Source organism: Copadichromis virginalis, linkage group LG23 (genome assembly GCF_057382275.1).
Source record: "Copadichromis virginalis isolate Kocher_CV1m ecotype Utaka linkage group LG23, C_Virginalis_male_GT1.1, whole genome shotgun sequence".
In the NCBI taxonomy this organism is placed as follows: domain Eukaryota; kingdom Metazoa; phylum Chordata; class Actinopteri; order Cichliformes; family Cichlidae; genus Copadichromis; species Copadichromis virginalis.
In genome coordinates this window covers 9,409,085-9,423,782 of record NC_140639.1, presented here as the reverse complement: position 1 = coordinate 9,423,782, position 14,698 = coordinate 9,409,085, and the positions used below count along the sequence as shown (strand labels likewise).

The 14,698-nt window shown below is 43.1% G+C and overlaps 1 protein-coding gene across 1 annotated transcript; it reads right to left on the bottom strand.

Moving 5' to 3' along the window:
• Positions 1 to 1,885: 1,885 nt before the first annotated feature.
• On the bottom strand, positions 1,886 to 12,945 carry ndnf (neuron-derived neurotrophic factor). The gene is made up of 4 exons (XM_085449298.1): positions 12,395 to 12,945; positions 6,080 to 6,277; positions 5,604 to 5,728; positions 1,886 to 4,514 (listed from the first exon to the last, which is right to left on the bottom strand). Exons 2-4 carry the CDS (start codon positions 6,274 to 6,276, stop codon positions 3,127 to 3,129), a joined length of 1,710 nt encoding a protein of 569 aa, XP_085305424.1. The 5' UTR covers position 6,277; positions 12,395 to 12,945; the 3' UTR covers positions 1,886 to 3,126.
• Positions 12,946 to 14,698: the final 1,753 nt, after the last annotated feature.

Below are 14,698 nucleotides of genomic sequence, written 5' to 3'. Positions count from 1 at the left end.
GCATGGAGTCTATCAGATTGTCAATTGTGGCCTGTGGAATGTTGGTCCACTCCACTTCAATGGCTGTGCGAGGTTGTTGGATATTCGTGGGAACTGGTACACGCTGTCGTATACGCCGGTCAAGCACATCCCGAACATGCTCAATGGGTGACATGTCCGGTGAGTATGCTGGCCATGCAAGAATTGGGACATTCTCAGCTGCCGTCTGCCCTGAACAATGTGAACCATGATTCATCCGTGAAGCGCACACCTCTCCAACGTGCCAGACGCCATCGAATGTGAGCATTTGCCCACACAAGTCTGTTACGGCGACGAGCTGGAGTCAGGTCAAGACCCCGATGAGGACGACGGGCATGCAGTTGAGCGTCCCTGAGACGGTTTCTGACAGAAATTGTTTGGTTGTGCAAACCAATTGTTCCAGCAGCTGTCTGGGTGGCTGGTCTCAGACGATCTTGGATGTGGAGGTCCTGGGCTGGTGTGGTTACACGAGGTCTGCGGTTGTGAGGCCGGTTGGATGTGCTGCCATATTCTCTGAAACGCCTGTGGAGACGGCTTATGGTTGAGAAATGAACATTCAATGCACGGGCGACAGATCTGGTTGACATTCCTGCTGTCAGCATGCCAATTGCACGCTCCCTCATTGCTTGTGGCATCTGTGGCATTTTGCTGTGAGACAAAACTGCACATTCCAGGGTGGCCTTTTGTTGTGGGCAGTCTGAGGTACACCTGTGCACTACTCATGATGTCAGATCAGCATCCTGATGTGGCACACCTGTGAGGTGGGATGGATTATCTCAATATAGCAGATGTGCCCACTACCACACATTTGGACTGATTTGTGACCACTGTTTGGGAGGGATGGTTATATTGTGTATCTGGAATGAATTCTAGGTCTCTACGTCCATCCCATGGGGAATGGGAGCAGTAACAAAGGTGTTGCGTTTATATTTTTGTTGAGTGTATTATTGTAGCTAATTACTATTGTAATTAGTTTGTTAGTTTGTTGACGTCACCACTTTTGGGTTTATATTCTTTGATATTTTTAATCTTGACAAAATCAGTGCTGCAGTAGCAGAGCTACAGTCAATCTGAATCATTCATTTCAGTTCCATAAACTTGTTGTAGTAAGAAACTGTCCGATTAAACTGACACAAAAAGGCTATCCTGTTTGTTTCTTTCTGGCATATTTGGTTTAAATCATGTTTATTTTCAGATTGATTTGACTATAAATGAAAAACAGAGCGACAGAAAGTCAGGTGGCAAAATCCGACTCAAAATTAGCAGAGGCTGTTTTTTATTTATGATTCACCGAAAACATTCTTGTGTTCATGTTGATGTCTTAGGAAAAATGTTTAGTAGCAGACCAAGAGTTAGACTGCATGCTATTTGTGTTTGAAATGCAAAAACGGGTGTCATTGGACATTAGAAGGTTAAATTTGTCATGATATGCATAAACCTTGCATTGACATTATTTGAAGTAGATCTTTGGGAGATTACTTGATGCTAAAGGGAAAATCTTTTGCTGTAAGGCCAAGTATTTCTATGGAAGGGTGGAATTTGGCCATTAAGGCAGCTTTCGGTTACACCATAGATATTCTGTTCTCATTAAAAAAGAACATAAGATGAAACACCAGATATATCATATCTATTATATGTCATATGTATGGTAATGTGAGCAGAACTACTGCAGTACAAATTTGGATTTTTAAATCACCCATCCGATGCTCAACCTATTACAGCTTTTTTTTTTTTTTTTTTTTTACATCATTTTATACATAAATTTATCACTTCCCTTTCATGGTTGGTTCATCTTCCATCAGCAAAGCAAGCTACATGCTCTCCATTTTCTTAAATTTACAGTGGCACTAGTGTACAGAACAACAACACTGTATGACGATTTTTAATTTATACTCTTTTTATAAAATTACAGATTACACGGGGACCACGTGATACAGATGGTTCATACTCCCACCGGTAAAAAAAATCAGATCAGGCTCTTTGCAGATCATCAAGACAATAACTTGTTCTCCAGAAAAAATCAAGAAATACACTTGAAACTAAATCTATTAGGATATACGCTCATTTCCTCATTTAGCCACTTGTGATGATATCAAGGGGTGTTTTTATTTTTTAAGATATATGCTTATTTACAGCATATATCTTATCTGTTGTTGTTCTTTTGCTGTTGCAAATCTTTTAGAGGGTCATGTTTTGATGTCAAAATCCCTCTTAGTATTAGGTTGTGCTTATGCAGCCCTGATTTAGATGTCTGAGTCTATAATCACAATATGCTGTTCAGCTCTTTCTCTGAGAGCCATGATAGGGATGTTAACTGCTTGGCAAAAGAACATGACACCCAGGGTGACACGGGGATTACATGTTCTATATTTAGTCTTTATGTACATGAATATTGGCAGGACAGCTCTGTACATGTGACACACACACACGCACACACATACACACGCACACACATACACAGCGATACAGTGATAATAACACAGATCTCCAGCACAGAACACATTTACAAGATGGGCTCTAGAGCAAACACTGGCTGAGATACACACGGGAATGTCTGAGCTACAACAACTTCCTCATAAAACTGGAATTTTCTTGTAACAGTTACTATTGTCATCAATAAAACAGACAATTAAAAAGAGAGATGAAAAGTATAAAATAATTTAAATTCCTCCTAAAATGCGTCATGAATATGCGGTGACAGATCTATACAAAGCGGGCAGCTACTGTATCTCCTTGACACACTGAAACCGAAGGATGCAACAAATATGACAGACAAAAGCGAAAGTCATGCAGCAACAAAGGAACAGAGAAAATGAAAAAGGGGGATCTTCTTTGAAGTTCTGCCCTCCCAGTGGCAGCATGATGTCAAGATGACAAGCCTGGTAACAAAGCACCTCACGCTATGGGCCACCCAGACGTGCCACAATGAAATGTAAACATAAATATACAGGTTGAAATCTCTCTCTACAAACAGTTCAGTCCCTGCCACGGGCCCATCAGCTGTGTGAGTAGTCAGTCTGTATACACTCCTTAGTAGAATATCACTTAGAGTTAAATAAACTTATTTAATATATATATTTATAATAGATTTATTCTTTGCAGAGTCTTTTAGCAGTATTTCCTTGTTTTCACCAGTTTGTTCTGGTATTTTACTGAGTGGCCACTGTGTCCCACCACGTAAACGTCCAGCAGGTAGGTCTTTCCTGGCTCCAGACCTGTGATGGTTTCTGTGGTCACAGCTTTCTGCAGGTTCGGGCTGTGGAAGTACTTGCACAGGACCTTTTCTGACTTCCTGCGGGTCTCTGGTCCAGCACATTGATTTTGTTCCCGGCGCCGCTGCTCCTCGCCGTAATTGTCAGCCACTTCCTTGCGGTAAATGCAGTATTTGTTGCGGTCCTGCGTGCCCAGCCAGGCCACAGTGACGGAGGAGCAGGTGCGCAGCTTGTCAAAGGCCTTGATGCGTGTATCCTCCGGAAGTGAAGGGAAAGGCTGTTTGCTGCTGGGTCGGGTGCTGGCAAGCACCTTCAAAGTGGAGGCTCCTTTTCTGCTGCCACGGAAACGGATCAGGTATTTGGCTTTTGGCTTTCCCCGTAGCTGGAACTGCCGTATCCCCTCCACATTCTGGGAGAGCAGCAGCTTGCCATCTCGCCTCACCTGCACCTGCACAGCATCCAGACATGTGTGTACAAAAAGAGTGACCCTCTGGTGGGAAGACACGGGAGCGAAGCGCAGGAACTTGCTGCCCTTCCTTTTGATGAAAACCTCTGATACTTTGCCGTCCTTCAGCTCAACTGTCTTCTGACGAGCCTCCTCTTTAGTGCGGGCAAAGGTTCCCACATATGCTGTGCTGGTGTTGGTAGCAGCATTTACTGCAAATACATCAAAGTAGTACTGTGTGTCTGGTTTTAGGTCTGACACCGTGAATATGTTTTTATTGCCAATGCACACCTTCTGGATGTCTGATACCCTGGGCTTGGCTGCGTATGCCCGTGAGATCTTGTTACTTGTGAGGCCCCGGTCTTTGCCGAAACCATTGTCAAAGCCAAAGTGCACAAAGTCGAACGGGCTAAAGTCTCTGCCGGGCTTCGGAGCCAGCATGAATGCATCGTCAGTGCTGATTTTAGCCTCGGCAGCACACATGCTTTTGAAATTGTGCTCCTTGTTGATCACTACGCAGTACTGCACAGGCTGGCCCATCAGCAAGCCGGTAGGTGTCGGTTTCCAGGCCAGTGTGACGGTGGTACGGCCAAGTGCAGTGACATCCACGCGGGGGTCGTAGGGCAGCTCTGGGTAGGGCTGGTCAGACTCCGGAGTCGTGGTTGCGTACACCTTGAAGTTGCTGTCTTTCTCAGTGGACAGCAGTTCAAGCTGGTAGAGACCAGAAGGCGTGCTTGTGGCCACATAGGACTCCACATCATTGCCCTTGTAGGTGAAGAGCTCCGTCCCTTCATCTACTGTCACCTGCTGTTTCTGTTGGTCCAGAGGTTCAGGCTCTCCTGGAAGATAAAAACCAAACACACACAACATGAGCTGTTTGCTTTAGTCACCAAATTAGACAACCCTTGCAATATTTTCTTTTCTTCTTTGGCTTTGATGAAAGAAAATTTCCACCCAAACTGAAAACTGTTTAACGCTGCAAGATCATGACTAAGCCTCATGGATCATTATCCCACACCCATGGAAGCCATGTTTTCACTCCAAACATCCCCAAAGATCTCAGGCCAGCATTCACTCAGCCTTTCTAGGGAAGTTTTGCTACAAAGAGGCGCCTTGTAGCTTCTATGTGAGAGGGACAGTCTAAGCTCTTACTCCAGCTTGAGCAAGAAACCATAATATTATGTTTGTCAACCAGAGAGAGTGTGCTCAGCGGTGTACTAAAAATTAAGCTCAAAGATCAACTCCCAATAGAGATTTCTAGCAGGAAAAGGCTGCAAAGACAGGAAAGATTTCACTAGCTGCTCTGTTTCTGCACCAGTTTTCGTGAAGTCACTGCCACTGCATGAGTCCAAATTTGTCATTATTCTTCCAGCTCAGGATGAATTCTCTTCTCTTGAAGCGCGGTCAGTGTCCACAACAGTGTAACTACCCATTTGATCTGACAGGAACAAAGACACACATGCAGGTGCTCATGTCTGGACATTCAAATATATGCTCACATCACACATCAGTGCTCTAAACCACTGCTTTAGTCATCTGGCAAGATCTCCTCTGCTGAAAGGACACCTTCCAGATGGGAAAAGGTTTTAATGTGAAGCAGAAAAACAGAAAAAATGAAGGGAAAAAGGAAGACAAACAGACTGAGTGTAGCGGGATTTATCTTAAGAAGACCGAGGCGACCTAAGTAAAGGGATGTAATGTCTTTGATTCTTTAGGGTGACTAGAAAACCACTGAAATTATAGACATCAAACTGGGCTGAGTCAGACCTCATAAGTGGTCAGACTAGACACTACATCTGTGACTTAATTAAAACCCACGAAAACACAAAGCCTAACATCACTGCGTAGGTTAATTGTGTGTGGGGATAGTCATATTTCCAGATAACATGTAATTAACCTCTTCCACTGCTGCCTTATGTCAGTTATACCTGATCCTCCTCCGCTGGCATCTTCTGGCAGCTCCTGCAGAGTGAGTTTCCACTCCAGAGGAGCATCACAAGGTGTCACGGTCACAGACAGGGGTGTGTTGTCTTCTTCCACCACAAAGTAGTACCTGTGAAAATAATAGGCCAGATATAAGCACCAGTGTTCATCATAGTTTGACATTATCCTAAATAATATGTGGAGTAAAGGCGTGAGCAGACTATAATAGGTGAAGCACGTGGTGGCATATAGTGTTTTGCCTTGAGTGGAGAAAGACTTTCTCATCTATTATTTAGTTTTTGCATCAACATAATAGATCCTATTACAGGGTAACATCTGATGTTTCCTATCTATTTACAGTAAGTAGACATCACCAGGTTTAATGTTTCCTTCAATGATTGAAGCAGTCACCAGCACACGGTTTAACTGGCTCATTTTTTTAACCACCACCCTGATATTGTTTGTCTCACAGAGCTCTTACCTTTTGGGTGTGTCTCTGAAAAGATAGCCACTGATCTCAGCTCCGTCCGGTATGACTGACGAGTCGTGGAATAGCGACTTGTCTCTGATCTGCATCTGAAAAAGACCTTCATCTCTCGTAGGCAGTTTCTGGGCCACAGATCCCAGCCCCAACAGTACTAGCAGCACCACCACGCTCCAACCTTTACACTGCCTCATCCTGAAAGACACAGAAAATTGACTTCAGTTTCATTCAGTGTTTTGTGATTTTTCGCAGATGCTCCTGATCGTCTGAGCAAAGAATTCACTCTTCTTCTTCTATGGTTCTTAAATGAGGATGTGAAAACCACATGACACAAAGATGTCTTTAAGTAGCACTTTATTAGCCTTTTCTTGAGTATAATAAGTTAATCATTGCTTTGCCTGACTCCTTACAAATAAGAAACCTTTTCAACTCAAGGTGAGTCTGTGAATGACCTTATACCACAAGACAAATTCAATGTTAGCAAAAAGCTGATATGCTACAGGTGAATTTGCCCATTAGTTTAAATTTCCTTCATCTTCACATAACGTTTACTTTCATCATCCATGTTTCAGTCTATATGCCTACATATAGACACACCTATACATATATAACCACAACACGGACAACCTTGTCAGTTGCATTGACTCACAGGTGTCCCGAAACAGACAGCTGGAGCCAATCATTGTCTGTTAGTCCTGTCTCTGCCATTTGATATCAATAGACCGGATCGCTTCACTGTGTATGTGGTGGTGGTGCCTTTTGGAGCATTTTATCTAATATTATGGCTTGCTGTGTGAGTCAGATGATTAAAAGTTCATGCTTCAGCTTTGGTGAGTAAAAAAGGCGAGTAAAATTGCTTGCTCGGTAACCAAGCTTGCTAATGTTAGCATTCCACCCTTTTCTCCATATAAGGAAACTTCTGGCACAAAAAAACACACCGATACAGTGGCGAGATCAAAATGCTACAGCTGACACTTCAAAATACAGAGTCCATAACCAATGTGTGATGTCATAGTGGCTATGTCCCTCGATTATTGAGTTAATATTAGCATACAGACTTGGATTGGCACAAGAAATTCCATATGTGTCACAGTAAAGACAAAAAACCTGCACAAACGATTTTTTTAGCCGGGTTATTTTTATTCTTTTCTTTCTTTACTAAGCTAAACTAATCAACCGTTCTTCCTAAAATTTCTAATTATTAGTTTACAGAAAAATTAAAAAAAACTTTGATAAAAGAAAAAGTTTAAGCATTTTTATTTCACATTTATTCGATCTGAAAGTACCCTGGGCCACCGCTAACACTGGCAGCATTAAAGTACCATGCACAAGCTACAGAGGAGAACATACAAACTCGAAACCACCTGCTGTGAGGCAACGGTGCTAACTACTGAGCCACTGTGTTCCTCATTGAGCTGAGCTGGCTGCTTTCATTGTTTCCAGTCTCATTATGCTAAGCTATGCTACTTGACTACAGAAAAGGCTGAAACTTGATGTTTAGCTCACGCGCATAAAATTAATATCAATCTCTCTTCTCAGCAAGAAACTGTATACCACACTGAGTACCTCGTGCGTTAATGCACACTGTCAGGAAATATTAAAGGCTCATATTAGCTAAAGTATGTCTAAGATTTCTGTTTTTCTAATGGAATTTCTAAATAACCTTGTTTTATCTCTCCTTTTATTTTGACATTGGTTCAAAACTGCTGATGTTAATGAGTGTGAGCTGTGACATGCATACAGTGTTTTAGTGAGCTTCTGCTTTTGTCCGCAATGTAATATATTTTATGCTAAAATGTGCTTCTTATCCATGTTTTCCTCCTAGTTTCAGCCTTAATTAACATTTAACTTAAAATCCTGATCACCATCTGGGAACGAATCAGAGACGAAGAGCCCCTGAATGAGTGCCCAAGGCCACAGAGAGGAAGGGGGATTAGATTTAAACAGGAATGTGTGAAGGAAAAGATATTGCTTGGCACTCCGGGGACCCACGCCGTTTCATAAAAAGCTTAATATAAAAATCCCCAAATCCATGTAGTTTAAGTTTTATTGACACTAATATAAAAATGTTTGGAGATGCAATCCACAGTTGGAGCTGCAGCCAATGTGGCTGAGAGGCTCTCACGTATCCCCTGTCTATTGATTTCTGCCCATTGATTGCAGCTGATGGGAATGCCAAATCCCCGGTGATTTAATCAGTGTAATGATGGCAGATTAGCCAGATACTTTACTGCCATTTACTGCAAGTGAGATGGTGTCCTTTTAATGACCCCTCTCCCTTTCTCTGCTCGCCCTCCTTTGTCTGTCTCCTTCCCTTGATCACAGTTTTTTTTTTTCATCAAATAATCTCTTTCACACTTGTACACACACATCCCCTCCTCTCGGTTCGTCTTTATGCTTTCTCCTCCTTCACCGCCTCCCTCAGCAGAGGCAGATAAGTAAAACCAGAGGACTCGGGCATGGACGAATATCCACACTACACACAGGGCTTCATTTCTACATTATAGTCCTTTAAAAACACAAGCAGGGAAAAAAGCCCATGACAGCTCCTGTCAGTGTCTCTGCTGTTGTCTGAGCTCAGCCTCCCGTCACACCGCCAGACTTCAGAGAGCAAAAGGAAAGCCGCCTAAGTGGTACTTTGAGGTTTGACTCACACAGAGACTTGAGATCCTTATCGCCTCGGCCTGTCTCATTCCACTTCAGAAACACGTCAGTTGGAACAAAGACATGTCTAATAATACTTAAGACAGCGCTGAGGTAGTACGCGCAGAGTCTCTCAGTAGCATGCACAGCATTTCTCAGAGCTGCCTTTCTTTCAAAGATCCCAAAACACTCCACAGACACAACGAGGGCCTCGTCCCCTCACCCGGCTTTGTCCGCCGCAGTCACACACTGAGGTTTTTAATCACCGCTGCCTTAAACATTTGATGCGTGCCTTCCTCGTGCTCTTCACATGTGACACCACATACTGTATATTGCAGGGAGATGACATCTAAATATCAGAGCAGTTGTGTTGGGTCACTGTGGTTGCATGGACCAGCGCAGAGTCAACATGGTCACACAGCTGGCGCTGGATGTGCTTTTACATGCAGGCCTGCACCATTCTCATGCCACAGAGTTCCCTTACGAAAATAACACATTAAAAAAAGCTGCATCTGGAACAAATAAAGTCTAATGTTTAATTAGAATGGGGAAGAATGTATGATCCCAATTTAGGGAATGGATAATTTTAAGGCAAAGTAACCCACAGTCGTGTCAACTTTGTTTTGCTTTTGCCTTTCATCTCTTTATTTATATATTTATAGGTTTTTGTTTCACTTTCATTGGTATTTGCCAAGTATTTTCTGTAGAAAACATTGTGTATTTTCTAATTGGCAAGCTGTGGAATTTAGAGAACTGTGTAACTGGATTAAAGGACAAATGCAGGAGTTTACAATGGGTGAAAATAGTCCCAATTTTCTTTCCCATGGCTGTCTTTGACACATCTAGAGTATCAGTCTTAAACAAATAAAACAAGAAAGGACCCCCACCTCCTTTCCCTTCCTGTGTAATCTGTAGAATTGCATCCTATCAATTGAGTTTCTACTTTAACAACTTTGACCCAGCTCTAATTTGGGGTCATTACAAGCAAATCATGTGCACAGCCAAAACAAAAATGTTCACACTTTGTATTTAAATCTCCCAGATGGATGCAATCATTTCAGCGACATCAATCCGTAGCAGAATCAAAATCGTTTACGATCCACTGAAGATTAAAGTGAGAAAAATATCAATTACATGCAACCATTTGGCCACAACTTTCATCCACCTGATCGACTCTGTGTGCATGTGTGAGAGGAGCGTATTTTCAGCAAGAACATGGTGATTATAAGCACGTGATTTTCACGTATGGGGCTTTTTCTGATCACAAGGCAGGCTATATCCATGCAACCCCCAGCCTTGTCCTGCGTGCGTGCACGTATATGCTCACGTGTGTGTGCGCAAAACACCCCCCACCACCACCTACACTCTCTCACTTCACTTTGTTTCTCTCCTTCCCTCCAGCCCCTTGTCAAGATGGATAAGCCTCCTGCCTGCTGCCACATGGAGCTCATTAACAGAACGGGAGGGAATAAAAGACAGTTTAATTTCAACACAAATAAAGAGACATTTCGGATTCCACCCAACAAGACGCCTGGCATGAGCTCGCAGGACCTGAAGCCTCGGTGTGTTTTCTTAAAGGAAGTCTAGATTTATGGCGGGTCCTCGGTAGCGAGCTCCATCATGGCTGTCACTTCAGGGCCAATGTGGAGATTAGAGTAAGTAAAGTATATGCAGGAGCCAAAGAGGGAACCACACAGGACCTGGACCTGTTCTATAGGCAGGCCAAACCAAATCAGGTCTGGTGCTCTTGGACAGCTAAACAGCTTATTAATAAATTGGTAGAGACTGTGGTAAACGCTCTGATCCAACAGTGGAGATTTTAATCTGGTGTGTGTGTGTGTCCATACGTGCACACATATGCGGGTCCAAACCATTGCATTCCTCTGCTCCACTCTGTGTGTAAGTCTAAATCATCACTCAGGACCTGACTCCTCGCCATCCACAACATCGCTCGCAGTTTGAGTTTCTGAGCTATCCACATCATCAGAACCACTAAGGCTGGCACAATAGCATCATGGAAACCAGAGCCCAGTTTCCTTTCCTTCTTACCCTCCCCTTTCCTCTTCGCTCCTTTATATTTCATCTCTGATCCCTGCCTTTAGCTCTGCATCCTGGAAATTCTCTATGAGGGGGTCGCGGGGGCGCTTTCTGTGTAAAAACAACTCAAATAGAATTGAGGGTGGGGGAGTGGCGGTGTCTCTGACTGATGTGCTGGCATTGTGGCTGCAAGGGTGATTAAAGATTACAAGAGAAAATGCCCCCCCATGGGAAAGTCATCCACCCACTGCCCATCATCCGGTGTACGCATGCACGGGCCTGGCCCCGTCGTGGGAAATGAGTCAATCATGATCCGGTATGTTGTGCTTGGTTGAGGAGGCAGAGAAGGGGAGCACAGAAAGCCTGTTCAGCAGCTAGTGCGAGCAGGCTCTGCCTCTTCTTGTGTCCATCTGAGGGAGCATAATGAGGAGCTTTGCAATGAGCGTGCCCGGGCGGGGGGAGACGAGGAGAAGCGCATGGTGTGTGGATATGATGAATAATTTAACAAGGAAATAAAAACTTTGCGCCCTTAATCTTCCACCACTGACTCTGGATATGTGACAAAAGGCAGCGGAGAGGCGACTGTATATACACCACTGAAGCCTGTCACTTCTCTGGACGCAAAACGGCTATAGCAACACTGGCGGAATTCTTTCAGCCAGAGAGTTTTCATATGCAAATCATGGTTTAGTTACGGTATGCGACGCAGACCTTCCCATTTTAAGACTTTTTTGTTCATGATTCATTCTCCTGAGAAAGTAGAAGGGAGGCAGTGTGGCTTCACCCTGCTGCTAAATACAGTTATTCAAATCCCCACTCCGGGTATGTCTCTCATTAAACACCGACTGAGAGCCTCTCACATGGACCGAATGAGGAAAACAACTCCCAACACCAGCTAAATTATCATTAATCTGCCTGGAATAATTCTAATTGAAACAATGCAGACGGTGACAAGTCAAATAAATCCAATTTTTCACTTATATTAAAAAGCAGTTCTTCATTACGCGCTTCACTAAAGCCTGTCTGGGCTCTTACAGGTGCGTAAAAGGAACCCAGTAGTGACACGGTGAAACTAACATTTATCAAAACTGTAGTCCTTATATAAAACTTTTACATTTTACAACTAAAAGCGAACAGAGTGAAAACACCACAATTGGTGCACAGGTAGCTAGAAATACAGCATGTATAGAAAAATCGCCTGTGTTGGGTGCTGTGTCACCCCTGGGAGCATGGGAACTGTCGCGAGGCACAAAACAAGAGGATTTTCGTAAAGTTCATCAGCTCATCTGCCCCGTGTGATATAAAGCCCAAAACAAAATAAACTAGAATTAAAAAAGCATGCGAGTTGTGGCTTGAATGAAATGCGTTTGAAACTTTTAACTTCCTGGAGTTGTAAACCGCAAACCGTTTCAAAGGCACCAGCTACTTTACTCAGAGAGTCCGACTCTGAATTCATGCGGAGCTTGCATGCATATTACAAAATAAATAAATAAATAAATAAAGCTACAGAAAAGTTTAAGAAAATAAAGAAGTTTTTTCTCATATAATTGCTCGAAGAATCGGACAAACCGCTACACTGCAGAGAAATCAAGCGAAAAATAAATGCATAATCTTTACAAGAGACAGTCTTACCTCTCGCAATATGAATCGACGACGTTATCTGCAGAATGGTGTCTGTTTTTCTTTAAAAGAAAAAAACTCTTACAAAAGTGCTTTAAAACTAAATCGATTGATGTAAAAATAAAAAAAAATAAAAACACGCGCTGTCCTCTGCAGTGTCCAGTATCCCCTCCTTTAGTTTTCACTTCTATTGTTGGTGTCTATCAATCGGATTAGACGACTCTGGTGCGTGCTTGCAGTTTTCTTGTGGATTGAACTGGTCTCTGGTGGGCAGGAGTGTGTGTGAGAGTGTGCGCGAGTGTGTATGAGTGGGTATCCCGAGTGCTGGCAGTGCGTCCCTCCCCTGCCGCGCCGCTGCTATTGAAACCTCCACTGGATTGGAGGCAAAACTAGTGCGAACTTCTTCTTCTTCCCTGCGCTCCAAGACAGAGAACCAGCCCACTCTTTCAGCAGCAAGCCACAAAAAATATCCCAGCAAGGACCAGACTGAGTATTACTCCCAGGTGTGACCGGCCCTCATACTGAAAGCATATAAGGAGAGGGAAACAAATCCACAAGCCAAAAATCTTAGATGAACAGAAGCAGTGTGTTGCTGAAAACAGCAAGATGCCACCTGAGCGTAACTCTAACTACTCGTGGTTTTTAGAGACCGGGGTTCCCCCCACATACTTTTATTTGCAAGCTGTTTACTGTGATGCTCTCTTTAAATTATTAGTTTAGGCAGTAGCGCCCTGTTGAAGTCACGCAGCCCTCGGGGCTACAGTGTGCAGGCAAGTTTCATCATGGGAATATGGATACCTGGGAGGGCGTGAAAAACATGATCAGAACACACAGCTTTAACGGCGTCACAAGAAACAAAACAAAATAAAGACATAACATTTTCTATGTGGAATGTGACAGTGAACCTGCACCAACACAGGGTTTAACTGTGGAAATTCCCAGGGAGGTATTACTGGAGTTGTTGTCTCTTCCTGGGTTGAAGCCCTGGGAAGCAAATATTTATCCAAGATAAGAGCTCTTGACTGTCTCGGAAATGAATTGTCCGAAATTTATGACTTGATGGGTGTCCGTGTCTGATGACAAGACAATAGATCTAAAGGAAGCTGTCGTTTCCTGAGCTTCCTACACAGGACCGTCTCTAAAGTGGTGTATCTGCACATCTTCACACATGAGCGGCTGCAGGTTTCGCGCTGCTTCCTGCTGGTTCAACAGTAGCACCTTCATCTACAGGTTGGACCAGACCTCCCATCAATGCTTCCTACTAGTTGTCGAAAACAAAGGTTTATGTTTTCATAGAAAACAAGTTTTGTGAAGATTTAACCAGTGCATGTAGCTGCACTAAGAGGCTTAATCTTTACAGAGAGCAAGTAAATTGTGAATGAAAAAAGAGACACCGACAAACATAAAGATATCATTTTCATAATGTTTTCTATGATTTGACAAAATTAGAAAAACAATCCTGGATTTAATGAGCATACATACTGGTACAAATTTGCTGTGTCGCAAACTCCTGGCAGCAAAAAGAACGACAGTTTTGGTACAACAGCGTCATCTAGCGTTTACCAGAATAAGGTCACACAGGACACAAACGTTTGTAAGGACATGAACACAAGTGACTGCACAGCACAGAAAAGTTTCAGTTTAGTTGTCATGACGATTATTTTACATAGCAGATTTAAAAACACAGATGCTGACAACAGTGGCACACAATAAGCGATTGAAACAAAAAAAGCATTTAAACTATTACATTTAAACAATACACACAAGTGGAAATCATTTCTTTAAAAAACAATATATACAGAGTGAGAGAAGATAAGATCATAAAAGTGCATTTTTCTGTGATGCAGAAACTGACACCACAGATGTAACCCACACAGGTGTGTGATGCCTGGGTTTATGATCAGTGTTGCTGTGACTTCCACATCCTTGAGATGAAAATAGATGCCAAATTCAAACTGTTATTAACCCCACCACAAAGCAGTGAAAACGAATCCACTCTGGGGACACGTATATTCACAATAACCCAGAATCACACACACACACACACACACACACACACACACACACACACACACATGCAGTGACCCGGCTACATGCCAGAATCTTGAAAACATATCCACACCAGGGACAGTTTAGTACAGATGGAGGGAGGGGGTGGAAAACGCTCCTGTAATCTTAATCCCTCTGCACTATTCAACTACAGAGACTGAATCAGTCAAATTTTATTAGATTTACTAAACATTTGCACACAAGACACATTTTTGACCTTTCACCCTTTTCAGGAAGTCAGCGGAGCCACTCGTGCTCTTTTGTAGC